At 36.4% G+C, this 17,725-nt stretch overlaps 1 protein-coding gene across 14 annotated transcripts in view; it reads right to left on the bottom strand.

The window, feature by feature from the left end:
• Window positions 1–17,725, bottom strand: part of LOC145978331 (histone-lysine N-methyltransferase 2C-like) — a 184,919-nt gene that overhangs the window by 13,320 nt on the left and 153,874 nt on the right. For 11 of the 14 annotated variants that reach the window (XM_083110895.1, XM_083110899.1, XM_083110903.1 and 8 more), the window contains 6 exons: window positions 15,231–15,359; window positions 12,422–12,592; window positions 8,759–8,901; window positions 7,216–7,492; window positions 5,664–5,878; window positions 109–267 (listed from right to left, as the gene is read on the bottom strand). In XM_083110895.1, coding sequence (XP_082967021.1) covers window positions 109–267; window positions 5,664–5,878; window positions 7,216–7,492; window positions 8,759–8,901; window positions 12,422–12,592; window positions 15,231–15,359 — 1,094 coding nt within the window. The remainder of the gene's footprint in view (window positions 1–108; window positions 268–5,663; window positions 5,879–7,215; window positions 7,493–8,758; window positions 8,902–12,421; window positions 12,593–15,230; window positions 15,360–17,725) is intronic. The other 3 variants (XM_083110906.1, XM_083110909.1, XM_083110904.1) reach the window with 2 other exon arrangements.

Genomic DNA, 17,725 nt, shown 5'->3' with positions numbered 1-17,725 from the left:
GTACCACAATCTGTTGCTTCGAACGGGCTCCAGAGGGCACAGAGTAGAGAAGACCACCCGGTATTACTTGCGTTACACTTCCTCAACAACACCAACACCCGAACGTACCTCCACATTAACTTCCTCGGGTTCTTTCTTTATTTCTTTCAATCTATCTTTCCCTATAGAATCTTCAGAGTCTGTCCTCTCACTTTCCCTGTCTTTATCTGGCGTTTTACATTTCTGTTGGTGTACAGGACCATACAGATGATCAACAATAGTTGCAGCCTAAAACATGAAAAACAAAAAGTGACAATTCTGAGCGTCTACTGCTCGTGTTGACTGCAGATACCTACCAAAGGGGGAGGGGTCAGGAGCTGCAGCAGAGCAACAGGGAGAGGCATGCATGGTTCTTCTACATATCTGCTAACAGAGGGGCAAGCATGCATGCAGTAGAGCATGACTAGGTATTAATGTACTACATCTCTTGCAAGCAGAGTACTACTGAACACTTGGAAGGAGTGAAAACTATTCTTCTTTTTGTGGAATCAAGCCATTAAGAGTCAAGGCCAACCTAGTTCAATTATAAGAATACTACAGAATTAGCCCATTTTGGCTCTTTTCTACAGAGTAGTGACTCACTGCCTGTTTAAAGACACCAACAATGGCTGGTTTAAAATAACCATATCAAGACCTTGAGTAGCTCAAAATTCTCACTAATAAGAGCAATAATCAGCATTTGTACCAAGTTACATCATAAACAGTGAGTACGATGCACAGTGTATAGAGTTCACGTGGAGAATGAAGCAGTATGCTACTTTTGTTTCAACTATTGCGAACAGTGACCAGAACACTATATTTTAAAAGTAGCTTCACTACAGCTACATTTACCAAAAAGTAGCTTGCTTTGATACTTCTGTTCGCTGCTCGCTACTTTTGTGCTACTTCTCCATGAAAAACTTTAAAAAACCAAGTGGATATTCAAAAGAACCCCCAAGCATGATAGTTGTACTTAGTGGAAAGTAGATTGTTATTTATTAATCATGATTCCCGTCATTTGATAATTTTGATAGAAGTGTTACTTCAGTTACTTATTTTACTATAGTGTTTAAGAATAACGTACCTATGTAAGTGGCATATCGATTCAAATTGATATACAAGGTGGGCACAGTAGCTTTCCCCAAAACAATGATTTCTTCATTTATTGGGCAAAACTACTTTGTGCCCACCCTGTATTAGTATTGCAGTTAGGATGTTACCCAAATTAATGATTATAACCATACACAAATAAAATTTGGTAGGATTATTTATGTTTACATATCAACATATTTTTCTTGAGAATAACTATTTCATTTTTAAATAGACTGATATTAAATCAGTATTTTTAACAAAAAAAAAATTGTTTATTTCAAGGATGATAATTGTCGTGAACGTGACAGATAAGGTTGGCATTATTGCTTTGTCATTGTAGTGGAAAATGGATTGATCAATCTTGCACTACAAGTTGTGTTTTACACAGCAATTAATGGCATTTTGCCCTGTCTTACACCATGGATATCCACAAGAATTTGTTCTGCTGGTGGCGCAAACGAGGTATTTTTTCCAAGGGTACCGCAAATGAGACATGTTTCTCCCCAATATAGTGATGAAGCTTAAAAAACATAGTTGTTAACCGGAATATATTCATATATGTCAGTTAGTTGTCTGTATATATTAGAATTATTCAGATACTAAATAAATAAATTATGCAGATATCTGTAATATGCGATAACAAGATATTTATAATCTAGAATATCCATATTTACATATAATAGACTTTGTTTTTATGAACCTCCTGCAAACGTAAGGGTTATTGTCGATATTTTTTTTTTGACACTGTTGCCACATTCCAAATTTACCTCAAAATACTGAGAAGAAATGTAGCTGTAGCGAAATCGCTACAAGTACAGGAATTTTGAAGCTTCACTATTTTCAAAATGTAGCGCCGCTACAGCTATAGCTACAAATTTTGTAGCTAGCTACAGTAACGACACTACAAGTAGCGCACTACTTCTGATAACTGGTTGCGAGTTATGGAAGAATGGAACTTGTGGTATCTATGATCAAACTGTGAATACATATTGCATGGTTCACTTGGTTAATATTGTATTATTCAAAATAACAGTGGATGCTCAAATGCAATAAACCAGAATGAACTGTGGAAGCTATTCTAGTTATCTCGTGCGAAGCTACAAATATTTTTTACAATATTTAAGCAAAACCGGTAAGATTGATATGGTATAGTTGAAAAGGAATGCTCAGTTTTCAATTGTTACAATTAATACAAATTGTTGCAAGTATTGGCACAAATATTAACTCGAGTTAGCTCTAACTGTGTCTGTTATTTTCATTTTTAAATAAATCATGTTCTGTATTGTTACACAAATGCTAACCATCTGGAGAATTAACATTGACAGAGCAATAGTTGTAATGGTAGTGTTCTTGTTTTTGGGGTGAACAGTCCCAATTGATTCATTTGATTTGTTTTACCTTACTTTTCTGCCACTACTGGCTAATCGCAAAGATGAGAATGAGTGATAATATTGGAATTGATGAAGGAACACTCACAAATAATGACCATGCTGGGAACCTGAGACTGCCGGCATCGTAGCCTTGCAGTGTAGGCTTCTTACAATGTGGAGATGGTACGGACTGCACATAAAAAAGTAGTCATTGCCATTTGCTTACTGGAGAGTGTTGTAACAGGCACTTTGAAATACAAAAGAAACCAGGAGGTGTTAAAGTTTCTTTGCATATGAAATGAGCCTCCTTGTTCTCTCTCTTTCTTTGTCATGTGACAGTGTAACAGTGCAACAGACAGTATTTTGTGTACTGCAGTTTGTGAAGTGCAAATTAGTTATGGGCATTCCGGAAGCAAAGTTGTAGCCTATCTCCGAACAGAATTAGGTGACGCAATGAGCAGTCGCACACATCAACATGCGAAAGGTAGAACTCCACTACACGTGGAGCCTGCAAGATCCTCTGTGCCCCATGCGATAAATGGTGCTCACGAACACTTGTAAGGTATGTTCATATATTTGTATTTCTATGACCTCATATTGTCTCTTTCTTGCCTTTGGTGCAAATGGTCCCAGGTTCAATCCGGGAGCTTCAAATATTTGTGATTGACTCAGCATTGTGAGGACAATTAGGGAGCTACTTGAAAAAGAAGCAGTCTAGAACAGCAGCAATGGGACTCTGACATGATGACCTAGAACAGTACCACCCAGTGAAAAGCCGCTATGCAGGCCTGTATGCAAAAATCAACAACTTCCAAACCCTGATAATCATTTTAATACATACTGTAGTCACACATAAGTAATGCCATTTTGCATTAATTTCCTCATCACAATAATATGATTGTATTGGATGAAACTCACAATAGGATACTTGCAAAGTAACACCAATGCCCACATCAGAACTAAAATCTAGAACGTATGGTGGCAAAAGGATAGAGTTGTCCACACAATGTGCCTGGCCAAAGAAACAGTTCTTCACATCTTTCACTGTGTAATGGCATCATGTCTACAAAAAAAACGTAACTCTCCAAATATATATTAAGCATTCAGTCTCAGTGTGTTCAGAATGTTGTGCTTACATGTTTCTTGTGCTACATGAATATGATTTCTTAGATGAGATACTGAGAAGCTAGAATGGTAATACTTTTACAGAAGTGAGAAGACAGATGTTATAATCTGACTCTGAGTTAACCTTCTTTAATTTAATTAACTTGTGTTCATGACGCTTTAATATCAAAGGAAGAAAACAATCACAAAGAAAGATTAAAAAAGGCATGGAAGGATGATGGGACAAGAAACAAAGTACACATACACATTAAAGTACCATCCAGCATCAGCACACATACTCCAGCAAAGCTATTACAATACTGGATTCTTTCCTACAGTTGTTTGCTGAGGAAATACTGAGAACCATGCAGATGAAACTAAGTATCTACTTACCACAATATTTTACTACACACACACACTGGTTGGGTCTCATATTTTAAAGAAAAAAAAAGGCCAATTATATTGCTGTATATCATCTCCTTCAATTTACTGGAAATTTTTAGACCTTTTTTAGTCAGCACATGCAAAATACATTTCTCCTTTTTCTTCAAGTTATAAAACGTATGCCACATTTCACACCACATGTCGTTACAAGTTGTAATATGCAACTCTCTTTCAAATATTTCTGATGGTATCCAGTACATTCATCAGGTTGTAGAACATAAATGCAAACAACTAGTTAACACATTAATTAAATGAAATCATTAGAAACTATATAGGAAACACACAAAAAATAAGAACAATCTCTACAGAAAAGATAATAATGGGTAACACACACTGCAATTTAGAACAATACAGCTAATACAAGTAGTAGCAGTGTGTAGGGAAAAAATACTCGGGCAGCACCGAGAATGCACAATTGACAAAACACAAAAGCAAAGGAACAATAAGCACTTCTTGACATGAGAGTTAAGTTGCATTATTTTTCACCCACCACAAGAGCATGCACCAGCAACTTAAGACTAACAGGTACATGTGTATACCATCATACTTTGTGAACTTAAAGGCATATTTCAACCATACAGCAGCAGTTTCATGTGTTAATTCACACTTGACAGCTATGATCAGCTTCAAAAGTAGTTTTCGACATGCACTCTTAGGGCTCCTTGACATGGAGCCTCCACTGAGTTTTATGCTTGTGGAGCCTTCACTACATTCTCTTAACAGAATATGTTGCTTCACATGGGACAGTGTCTCCATCCAGTGGCGAGTTTGTGAAACACAAGACCATATATCCTATTATAGCCACGTTCATTATTGGGTATGCATTGCATACACAAGGAAACATGAGTAAATTAAATACTGTTGTGAGATAATACATAGTATGAAATAGTGCGAATCATCTTTTTAGTAGTACACAGCATTAATTCTGTATATTGATTGATTTAGTTTATTTTACTTCGCGTTTTGTGCCTCTTGGCTAATTTGCGAAGATTGGGGTGAGTGATGAAATTGATGAATGGACATTCACAAACAACCAAGCCCGAGCGAGATTCGAACCCGGGACCCTTGGCATCGCAGCGCGATGTGATAACCACTCGGCCACAGGGTCCGGCTTAATTCTGTATAGAAGAATGAAACTTGTGGTATCTATAATCAGACTGCAAATTCATGTGGCATGGTCAACTTGCTTAATGTGTGCTTAATGTTGTATTATTCAGACTAAAAATTGATGCCAAACTGTCATAAACCAGATTGGATTCTGTGATCAAATGACACCTATTCTAGTTTTCTTATGTGAACCTGTGAATGATTCTGAGTGATATTTTAAACAAAACTGATCAGATTGATACGGTATAGTTGCACACACTACACCATATCATTCCCACCAAAAATGCTGGTAATATGATGACGAGACATTCACAAACACCAAGACTGAGATGGGACTCTCACCTGGAACCTCCGTAGTGAGAGTGTCAGTTGACCTCTCGATCAATCACCAAAGTGAATTTGACTTCGAGTCGCACTGCTGCATGGTTATGTTCAGGCTTAATCACTAATCTTTCCTTCCATCACTACTCCTACTATATTCTTGATACTACATCTAATAAGCACAAATACTGAGTAGTAACTGCATACCTTATCTTCTGATGCACTTGATCTATGAGTCAAGGCAAATTGCATGTAACATGTTGGACTGCAGAAGTAAAGGTCGTCTCCATTCTCCAAATCCTCCTTTGATAAGAATGGAAGCTCGCTGGCCTTTTTCTTGATCAAGTTATTCAGGATAACGACGTCACAGTGGCGACAAAATTTTGCTGCTCCATTCAGAATACTTTGTATGTCAATTGGGGCTATTTAAGGAAGAAACACATACATATTAATATGACATTAGCACACATACACTTCGGCGAAGTTTGTATTTAACTCCACTTTATGCCCAGGCTGGCTTCTCTATGACCAAGAGAAAATTCAAGAACATTTCTAGGTTTTCAAGATGAAGTTTCAAAAATGTCAAGACTAGAAATTGAAAGATGCACTATTGGTTGCATCTTACTATTGAGTATGCAAATATCAACATGTACGTTTTTAGCTGTTTCCACTCTATCCAAAACTACAATGCAATATAGTGATGGTTTTTTAATTCTATAGTTTAAGGTGCAGAAAATAATACATCACAGGTTCATGAAAACTCACTTAGAATACATATTTCGTTTAATTATAAGCAAGTTCAGAACTATTCCTCTTTTGTAAATTAACTTTCATTTTTAGTTAATTGCAACTAGGATGTGATGAAAAAACAGACGTGCTTAAATGCAAAAACATAAGTTCAAAATGTAAAACTGGATAAATTTTTAGAGCCAACAAAATAAATATTGTGGGAAAGTTCCTTCATTAGCGGTTTCTTGGAAGGAGATGAATTTTTGAAAATTACTTTGGTTCTGCAGGTTAAGTCCAACATGGCATTAATGATACCCAATAAAATAGACTATTTTTTTTTTCCATTCCATCTTTTGCTGCAGAATTAATAAATGTTCTAGAAGTTTGTGGAGCTTATTCATGTTGAAAAGTTTATTTTGCATTTTCCCAGTATTTTGTTATAAAACAATGTAGCTCACACTCTTTGAAAACTCCAAACATTATAGCATGTAATATACCATCACATTTCCATCAAAAATGAATTAGGCATGTCCCTAGATATTTCATACACAGTGGAACTTCGATTTTACATTTTTCAGGGGACCAAGGTTAAAAAACGTAAAATGCAGGAAATTAAAAATTGAGGATGCTTTGGATAAGTAAAGTGCTTCCCTGTGCTATGCACCATGCCATGAAGGCATATAGGGGGTGTTGGGTTAGGGCCCCACACATTCTTGATCACGGCTGAAGGTGGGGGTGCTGGCTGCCTTTAGCCCCCAGTCTCTCCTCCCCCATTTTATACGACGCTGGGTGGGTGCTGGAGCCGCTTGAACCTGCCGAGGATCAAACCCGGGTCTCTCGCATGGTAGTCAGACACCCTAACGAATGAGCTACCACGGCTGCTTTAGGTTCATGAAACATGAATGGAGTAAAGTGTTAAAGACGTGAATGTAAAATATAAAATCTAGGTTTCACTGTTGAAGTAATGTTTGGATAATGTGTACCTTTTCGTACATATAAATGGTGATGCAATAAAATGTACAGTACATACCTCCTTCCTTTCCATCCTTGCCTTTAGTCCTGTACAACCCAAGCTTCTGGCTTGGAGGGGTAGTGGTCCGCTCCACTATATGATATCCTGATGGTGCTGGAATGTGAAGAATGTTTGCAAGGTTCCGAAGAACACCCAGAATGTCTTCAGCAGCAACTGACGTCAAGGTTAACGTTACGGTGACATTTCCTGAATCTCTTAGAGGAGCAGGGGGAGATAATCCAAAGCGTGTCTTCAAGGTTAACGGATCTTTCGTTACACCAATATTTTCTTTGTCCTGCAATAACAAAAGTAACTAAGTTTGCAATCTTCATTACTATACAATTTCATGCTTCATAGGTACATATCTACAAAATTTAAGGTATTTCCTCTAGTTTTTCTTTAAGCAAAAGTAAACTAGCCATTAAATGTAATGATTTTATCTGAAAGGTTTCACATTTGACAAAGACTAACATATGCATAAAACAAACATATTTAGCCACGTATATCCTTTTCCTAAAATTATGCACTTGATTGATTTATTTTAAGTCCACTTTATGCACAGTAAGGCTAATCGGGACTGGAGCTACAGTTTAAAGTGGGTTCCGAACCACTTGTGCCTCCACTGGGTATCGAACCTGGGACCCCTTGTTTACAAGGCGATGCCACTACCACTGCGCCATCGGGGAGGCCCTAATTATTATGAATTTGAATGGTTTTTTTTGGGTGCATCTGCACTTAAAGGGTATCTTGCACCCATTACGTTATACGGGGTTCAGCCACTTACCTTACCTAAATTAAACGTAATGTCGTTAATTAAAATATTAGAACATTCTGACCTTGGTTAGAAGCTGAGGTTGTAAAGAGGCACCCAGCACACATATCGACAAAACACAGGACAACACAAACAGTCCTACGACGATTATACTGGCTGTAGGTCCAGACGCCAGAGCCTCGTTAGTCTGCAAAATGTAGTCCAGGGTGCACTATGTGGAAGTGAGGTTGGCAATTGGGTGTACTAAGTGGAAGCATCGCCCTTTATATCCCAAAATTATGCATTTATAACTACGCATATCCATATACACTACTCCTCATGCATTAAGATAGAACCCATTAACATAATCTGCCCACATCACTGAAGATTGTCATTTTATTTTACAAAAATATAATAGCAGTGGCAGGAATCTGTGTCATATGGTCACATGCATACAGGATAAAATCACCATGTTTTGAGGTCTCATAAGAACAAAATTAAGCATGAACAAGCATATAGTTATTATGAAAAGTTGTTCACACTGAAGACCTCCTCTCATAATCAAAGTTTATCGGTGTTGCACTATGACATCACTTTTGGGTACTTACCATCTGAAACCTAATTATACAAATCCCATTAAAATGATTAGTTTAATTATTGGTTACAAAGCTCAAGATGTCTCTACCTTTAAAAACTTAATTTACCACCTACATACACCGTTCATAGTTGTTATGTGTATGTGAGCCCACAAAAAAAAGCTACCGAGTTGCATAATGTACAGCTAGCAACAGAAAAAGAAATTATGCATACCACTTCACTATTATCCTTGGGATGTGTATATGGCCGTAAGCGTATGGGAATGGGTGCTATGATGGGTATAACAGGAGATGCTCGTCTGTCTATCCTCTCTCTCCTTTCTTCCTCTTCCTCCGAATCTTCTATCAACTGCAAACCTATTGGAAGTAATGAAAAAGAAAACTGTCACACAAAACACAATCAAAATATGAACAAGAACAGCACAATGGAAGACTAATCTTCTCACTGGAGGTACGGTGCACTGCAACAATACAGAAATGCTTGCACTGGGATAAACTTTGGCTTCCAAGTCTAACAAAAAGTACCCAAGTTAACTTGAAAGATAAGGGTGTCAAGATAGTACACTGCAGGTAACTTATCTGAATATAGAACTGGCCTTGAATGAAGGGTTCCAGGTTAAAATATTAAATAAACCAAAATTCTATAATAACTTTTCAATCAGGAAGTTTTAACTCTATTGGGCCTCAAAAGAACAACCATCAGCATTAATATGGAGAGCTAAATTTTTACGTAATGAAAATATTACCAAACCCTTATGCAACTTATTATCTTATAATGCTTGAGCATTAAATTAGTATTTCCTGTAATGAATCACATAATTATTAACAACAAAGCAGAAACATTTACGCATAAAAGGAGGCTTGACCATAACACAAACTTGGGTCTCTGGCATACAGTACCATTGCTCTACCAACTGAGCTACCGTGCCTGATCTAATTTCACCTGATAAGACACAATTCCACATTTTGGAGACAGCAAAAGCAAAAGATCTATTGAAGCCAGGGTTAGGTCTGTTCAAGGAGCAATGGAACAAGTATGCCAGAGAGACAGGTTAGAGTAGGCTGGGCCTGCAATATTCCACTAAATTTCTACGAAGTACGTATCCCACTTACCAGAGTTTCTATTTATTTCATAATGCATAATGCAAACAACTGATTGGTCATGAACTTATAAATCGTAATCAGAAGTTTCATCATTCATCGAATTTTGCAAGATGGTGAGGAAATACCGTATTTACGCGTGCATGTATAATGCGCACTCTGGTTTTGGATGGGTAAAAGTTACAAAAAAATATATCTCGTATATAATGCACAGTACAATCCAGTTTCAAGAAATGGCTTTCTTAGTTGTAGGTTGTAAATCTGTTGCTATGCTGATCAAGAGTGAATGACGTCATACCCATTCAATTGCTCATTAATTCTTTTTCAAAATATATACTTTTTCTTTCCGTGACTAATGTAACATTTATACGAGGCACATTCAGGACCTTCCAAATAGCAGTTAGCAGCACAAGATTTCTTCCATTAAGGAATTTACACACTCCATGTATGTCATATTATTTGGCCAGTAATACATTTTAATTTTTATTATCTTTTTCCTTACGTTTTCTTTCCTCCAAAGTACCATAAAAATCAGAATGTTTCTTCATTTTTTGATGAACTTATTTCAACCGCATTTCACATTAGTGCCGTTATCTTGTATGGAATACTGTTTCCATATTCAGAAACTGCAGGATTCAAGGTTTACAATAATATATAACATGATAGGGTTCCGTAAACATTAAAATTCAATGCAAGTGTCCCAAAACCATGTAATGACCCTGTACGGTTTCATGTTGGATGTCTGAATTATTCCGTGCATAATACGCACCACATTTTTTTGGGGGCAAAATTTTGGAAAAAAGTGTGCATTATACATGAGTAAATACGGTAGGTAGTCATTCTGGTGCTACAACAAAACAGAGATGCCAATTCAACCGTATAAAATTGAAAACTGCTGTAGCAAACATTACATGCATTTACTGAAAACAGGGTTAATATCAATATACCAATTGATACTAGTGGTTGAATACAATCACTGATATTGTTTGAGTAAAACAAAAGACCAATGAACATTTTAGAGCAAACTATTGTAGACTGGGTAATATGTTACAGTCAATATGATAATCATCTATATATTGTTAACTTTAAATTGTTGCAATATTCAAGCATCAGTATAAATGAGAAGAGAATGGTAACAGTGTTAATATCGGTTCAATATTCTAACCCTAACTGAAAATGATTTGTAATTAAAGACATTTTCAACATACCTTATACAGGGTGGCCACTCTAGGACCATTATAAAATTCAAGTATAATTCCTGGTTTTCAAGGAGAACTTTCCAAAATTCAAGGCTACAAGAAGATGTTTTCACTGTTTCAACCTTGCATATTACCGCCTCTCACCACCCCTGCCCCCCCCACAAATACAGTATATTAATAATATAAAGGGTCTTTGAGATTCCAATTTATCCAAAAATTCTGATTCAATTCCATTAAACGGAATATATATATATAAGTATTTAATTTAAGGTGTGGAGTTTACGTTTGCCATTTCACATACTCAGACTCGAAATACATCTACAAAAAGTTCGCAAATGTTACGGGATAAAAGTTATACAAGAATTTCAAAGTCAAATTTACCTAATTAAAATTCAAGATTTCTCAATAAACTTCCGTCTGTCAGATAGATTGTTTTGCAAAGGGCACTAACAAAATAAACACATTGAGAGAATTCAGTTTTATTTTCCAATCAGCTTTCTTTTCCTTCCTTCATAAAAATAGAAGCTAAACTGTTAAATACTTGCCTCAGGGCATTTATAAATAGGCTATGTATAAACTCAATTGGATTTGTATTAATAAAAGTTGCAATTTTTCACGTCTACGGAGAAAAATTCAAGCAGAATTCATGCATAATTCCCGGAGCCAAAATTTCACGTATAATTTTTGGAATTAAAGGAATTCCCGGTGAGTAGCCACCCTGTTATAGTAGTGTTGCAGACTCTCTCAATGTTTTAACTAATAAACAACATTAGTCATCATTTGGAATGTTCAGAATAAAGTTGCAGAGGATACAATGGAACATCAGCTACACGCTAATGATAACACACCACGTTCCATTTTTATCCATGTACTTTTTACCTATTCAACCAGAACCAATTTTCACATGATTTTATCTGAAGGATACCTCAACTATTTCCTGATGAAGACCTTATTGGTCAAAATGTTGAGCAAGTCTGCAATCAACTACACCTCAACGAAGTATGCTATTAATTTATTTTATTACATATCAGTGATGAATGTACTACTGTGAATAACTTTCCTAAACAAAGAGTTATAAGTTTAGCAAACATTACAAAATAAACAAGCACTAACTAGCAAATTAAAATTCTGATTAATGAAAAAAAAAGGAATGGTCACATCATAGATGCAATGTCATGTTCCCTTGTTTAAAAAATTAGTGCAGCTACTTGGACTCAATACTCCATGTATTGTAAGCGAAAATCAAAAAGCAATATGAAAAAAATAATAGGAGCTTGAAGATTTATATGTAAAAGATGAGTTCTTCTCAATACATGAGATACGTGTTAAGAGTTAACATGAAATCAATGTATGGCAGCCACTTGATTAAGCTCTGTATCTTTCACCGTCTTTGATAAAAACAGCATGTCGAGATGAGGATGATTGCACAGAAATTGGTACATTAAAATTTACCATAATTCCAGAATTCTACTTTAACTCCTCTATCTGTGCAGTCTAAATTTACATATACACTATAAGCGAATTTACATTATCTACATTTACTTTGAATGCTACCTTACTACAGTTTGATAACTTACGTTCATGACATAACACCCGGTGTAGGAAATACCTGGTAACAGGTTGAAAGGATTGGGTGTTAATAGCATCTGGGATAGGAAATAATATATGTTCTGCTCTATATTTGCACACCGTATACATACGACGTTTCCTTTCAATATACTTTCGGACATGGCTGTGGTTTTGAGGACCTAAGGTTGAGTGAGAAGTCTGTTATGACAATTTCAAAACATGGATTGCAAAACGATATGTATTACTGTTAAGGAAGACAAATAGCATAATTTATTAGGACATATGGAATCTTAAGCCAAGTTTTATTAGAAAAAAATCAACAATTGTACAAGGGCCGTAACGAAAGTAATGCAAAAGTGGTCATAACCTCTTTATTAACTGATGTAGATCATTCAAATTGCACATGTAGTTGGAGTGACTCTTCCTCTATACAGGTGTTTCAGAATCTTTGTCTTCAGTGTAGATGAATAATGGATTCCAAGCAGAAGCAACGTGCTGTCGAGTTCTTGATGAAAGAACAATGTGCACATGTGGATGAAGAAGTTTACATAAGGGGAAACCAGCGCTGAAGACAAACAGTGCAGTCGGAGACTTTCAACTGCGACCACTGACACGAATTGTCAGCAAGTTGATGAGTTGATTCACGCGGACAGACATGCCACAATCTGTGAGCTTGCGGAACAACTGAACTGTGGTCACAATGCCATACAGAAGATGGTGGAAAGCTTGGGGTATCGGAAAGTGTGGGCAAAGTGGGCAGTTGACAGCCGAGTTGAAGGAGAGAAGAGTGGAAGTCTCCTCTTTGGCAACAAATCAGGTGATCGGAAAATTGGGCTGGTCCGTGGTCCCCCATCCACCATACAGCCCAGATCTGGTGCCCTCCAACTTCTACTTGTTTGGTCCAATGAAGGACAGTCTTTGCGGACAACGATTTGATGGCACAGACGAGGTGAGTGGCTGTAAAGAAGTGGATACACGACAGTGCACACCGGATTCTTTTCAAAGTGGATTCGAGAGTTGGGTTCAACGATGGCGCAAATGCATAGCTTTAAATGGAGACTATGTTGAGTAGCTGGTTTGTATAGAGGAAGAGTCACTCTAACTATATGTGCAATTCGAATATCTACATCAGTTAATAAAAAGGTTATGACCACTTTTGCATTACTTACGACCCTTGTACTTTTTTAGTCACAATTTTGTTAATGCTTGCATTTCTTAAATGCATCATTGACGTGGGGAATTTAAAGCAATGGTGGTTGCTCTCTAGCTCTGGAGGGAAATCTGAAATTCCATACTATTTTATTGTAAAATATATATTGGAAACTGAAAGTTACAAATCATATCGTTTTGTTCAGTACACAATAAACTAAGCCTCTGTTCATAAAAAAATAAAAAAAAATAAAAAAAAAATTGACAGAAATTTGAACTTTGGCTAAAACACACTCCCCATTTCCCAACATGGATGATGTTGCTGGGAGGCTAAAACTTTGTCTACATTAAAATTGGCACATTCCAGAAGGATGTGCCAAACACTTAAAACCACGTTACATACATGGCACAGTGGAGGATCCAGCAAATGACGATGTGTGAGATGAGTGTGTCATATGTGAAGCAACGTTAAAATTACTTCTTCTCGACATGAGGAACTGCTTGGTACAAATATGTACTAGCCTGGACTTGGCAAAAATGCATGGTGGCACAGATCTGTACCAGTTAGGTGCGAAGGATTAAACTGTAGTAATGATGATCAATAACAAGTAGTAGAGCCACATACTTATGGTGAATAAAAGATCAAGATTTCAATACAAAAACTGGTCATATTTTGGGATCGAAGTGGTACATAAAATGGCATTTCAGTGTTAAAATGGTGAATAAAAAACTAAATTTGATGTAAAAACTATACTTCTTACACAAAATTAATATTTCATTTGTAATAGCACAATTATATAATTATCAGAGTATTAAATTTATTCCAGTGCAAAGGAGTCTATTGTTTGCTTCTCAAATATTTAGTCGTCTCTAATAAACCTTAAATTTCATATTTCAGTTTATTTTGCAGTTCATTTCGCATCAATTGGTGACAAAACATGATAGCAAAATACACCTTATACCTTTCAAAAACACAAAAAAATAACATTACAATGTGTTATTTCAAATTTCATGTTTTCATAATTGGGAAAAGAGAAACGAGGTAGTATATAAATACGGAGAAACTAGTACTCACTTTTATCCGAGAAGCTGTTTTTTCTTTTTCGATTAATTTCCGTGGCCACTGCCACCATCCTCGTTGGAACTTGCAAGTTGAAACAGCAAGTTCCAACGAGGATGGTGTGTGAAATTAATCGAAAAAGAAAAAACAGCTTTGCGGATAAAATGAGTACTAGTTTCTCCGTATTTATTCATGTTTTTGTCAAGAACGAAACATGCATGCCCTCTAACAATTACATGAAATAAATGGAAGAAGCCAGGATGAAAAATCAGATCATAAGAGGCAAAATGCACTTGGCTACTAGGTGTAACTGAGTACATATTTGTAAATTTTATACAAGCAAAAAATATCTTGTAAGTACATCCCTAACATATTACAAGTCAAATCTGACACAGCACAATTGACAAAAAATACAACCATCTGCAGTACAAGTTACAATATTTTGAAAACAGAAATTGAAAATAAAAACAGGGCATGTAAAGAAAAAGTAGTGACCACATTCCCAACACACAAAATTGCACTTAGAAGCTAAATACTAAGTCATATAACTAAGTCGTATAATTACAATAATGACCAACACACATCACTATTCATATTAATACACACACCTGGGAAACGAATGAGCTCAGGAAACACACATTCTGGAGATGATGAACTGATTATGCTGTCTGGGGTTTCAACATCTCTTTCACGAGTAGAACTACCCTGACTTCCTAGGTCTTGTTTCTTTTCATCACCTGCGAGGGAGAAAAAAATATATAATTACAGATACACTGCTCAGATATACACACATTATTGAACATTAAAAATTATAGGGATCACCACTGCCAATCTTTACAAATCAGAAATCTATTTTTGAAGCACATGTCTGACTTCATCATCACTCCTTATTTTTACCAATGCAATATTTCTATAAAAAATACATCAAAATTGTTTTAAGTTCACTTGATGCACAGATGAAGTGAGACTGGACTTCAGTTTAAAGTGCATTCTGAAACAGGGAGGACTGTTGTCCAAGGAGCAGAAAATAACAATTTTATTTCTTTGTGCACATCACACAATGGAAAATTAAATTATTAATGAATAGTAAATAATAATGTTACAATACATGGATCTTAAGCGTGCAAATACAAGGGCTGATTAACAAAGAGTGAGACTGATTTTGTTTTTTCACAGCATGCTGTATTGTTACATGGAAAAGAGTGGGGCTTCATACATAATACTAAGAGATGGCATCACCATTGGATCCTTTGTTGGGTAGCAACACTCCTTGTTCTAGGCACTGCATGCATTTCACATAACACACAATGGAGGTGAGGAGTAGTATGCAGCAATCAAGTGGACACATGTCGTGAGGTGCTACGTCTCTGGGTGCACCACCATGACCCAGAAGGAAAATAAGCCAGCATAGTGTGGAAATCGCCAGGGTCTCCCAACAAAAAAAAAAAAAGGTAAAAGTTGAAAAGTTGTTCCATCTGCAGGTGATTGTGATCACTTTCTTTGACCATAAGGGAATGGTGTACTAGCACGGAGTTCCCAGCACACTACCGGTACAGCAGAATACTACATGTCAATGTTGGTGGCAGTGAGGAAGAACATTGCAAAGAAATTACCTCAACTTCATTAGAATGGGTGGCAACTTCATCATGACAATGGATGACCTCATGTGACAAATCATGTCATGGCATACGTATTTGGCGAAATTCAACATCACCTGTTTACCACATCCATCTTATACCCCAGACTGGCCCCCTGTGGCTTTTTTCTGTTCCCTGCACCTAAGTCAAAGCCATCGTTTTGCGGACCCTCAAGCAGTGCTGAAGAAATGTGAGGCGTTAAGGATTTCACAAAAAATTGATTGCATCATGTGTTTGCAGATTGGCAGAAACGTTGTCATAAGTGCATTCAAGTTGGGGATGAGCTACTTTGAAATAGAGCATGTAACGCTTCCACCAGAGTAATAAATATCTGTACAAAAAAAATTAGTCTCTCTCTTTGTTGATCAGCCCTCGAACATGAGAAACGGCAGGTATGCAGATAATGAGTATCTTTGTACATTATTTACTGTGTTCAATGCAGTGATGTTCCTGACCCAGAAGGAAGTTTTCGTGTTATATAGCAAAAAATGTCCTTTTTGATCTTTAAATTCCATCTTTCACACACACACAAAGAGGGTTTATCCTGGGATTTCGATCTAGGAGAGTGTAGGAACAATTTTAGGGGGTATAACTTATTTCCATTGATTAATTAAATTTATAACTTGAAAGTTCTTACATTTGTCATTGCAATTAATAAGCTAAGTGCAGAATGAAACAACAAATGATATTTCAGGTGCTTATACTCCACTAGAAAAGGAAAAACAGAAGCAACCGAGTCAGAAATAAGCACTTTTGTAATGCATTAATGCATGATACCTAATTTCCCAGTTTCTTGCACATTTTTTCTTTACTCATCCCTCCCCTCTTCCTGTAATTATGGCTCTAAAATTTCCCATTCCTGGGAAAATTCCCTTCTGGGAACGTCACTGGTTCAATGGGAACAGTTTTCATATTTGCATAATGCAACTCTACAAAAAAGCTTTCTGTAATTCATGGTCAGGTCACAACCAGCCAACTGACATTTCCCTCGATGAACCACTATGTGCTCAAACTAGAGACTGAACCTAGGACACCTTGATTGAAATATGACAGCATTAGTGTGTCTGCTATTGGGTGCATAATTCTTTCCATTTTGTTACTGATCTTATTTGTATGCTGTCGCTTTGTAATAAATTTCTAAATATGCACTTTCTTCTAGCAAGAACTAGTAATAGTGACATGCATTAAATTAAAAAGTACAGTGGAATATATTTTACTTTTCTAGTCACAATAAAGCAAACTTGATAAAATTTTCCTGGATTTGATTTGATTTTCGTTTTCTAAGTCCACTTTATGCACGGATGAGCTAATCAGGACTGGATCTACAGTTTAAAGTAGGATATGAACAACTATGTGCTTCCTCAGGGTATCAAACACAAGACCCCTTGATTACAAGGCGACGTTACAAGAAATTTGCCTGGATTATTCCATGACCTGCATTACATGTTTTTTTTAGCTACAATCGC

The sequence above is a fragment of the Lepisma saccharinum genome, chromosome 24 (genome assembly GCF_977018435.1).
Source record: "Lepisma saccharinum chromosome 24, izLepSacc3.1, whole genome shotgun sequence".
Taxonomy (NCBI): domain Eukaryota; kingdom Metazoa; phylum Arthropoda; class Insecta; order Zygentoma; family Lepismatidae; genus Lepisma; species Lepisma saccharinum.
This window is presented reverse-complemented; position numbering and strand designations above follow the sequence as displayed.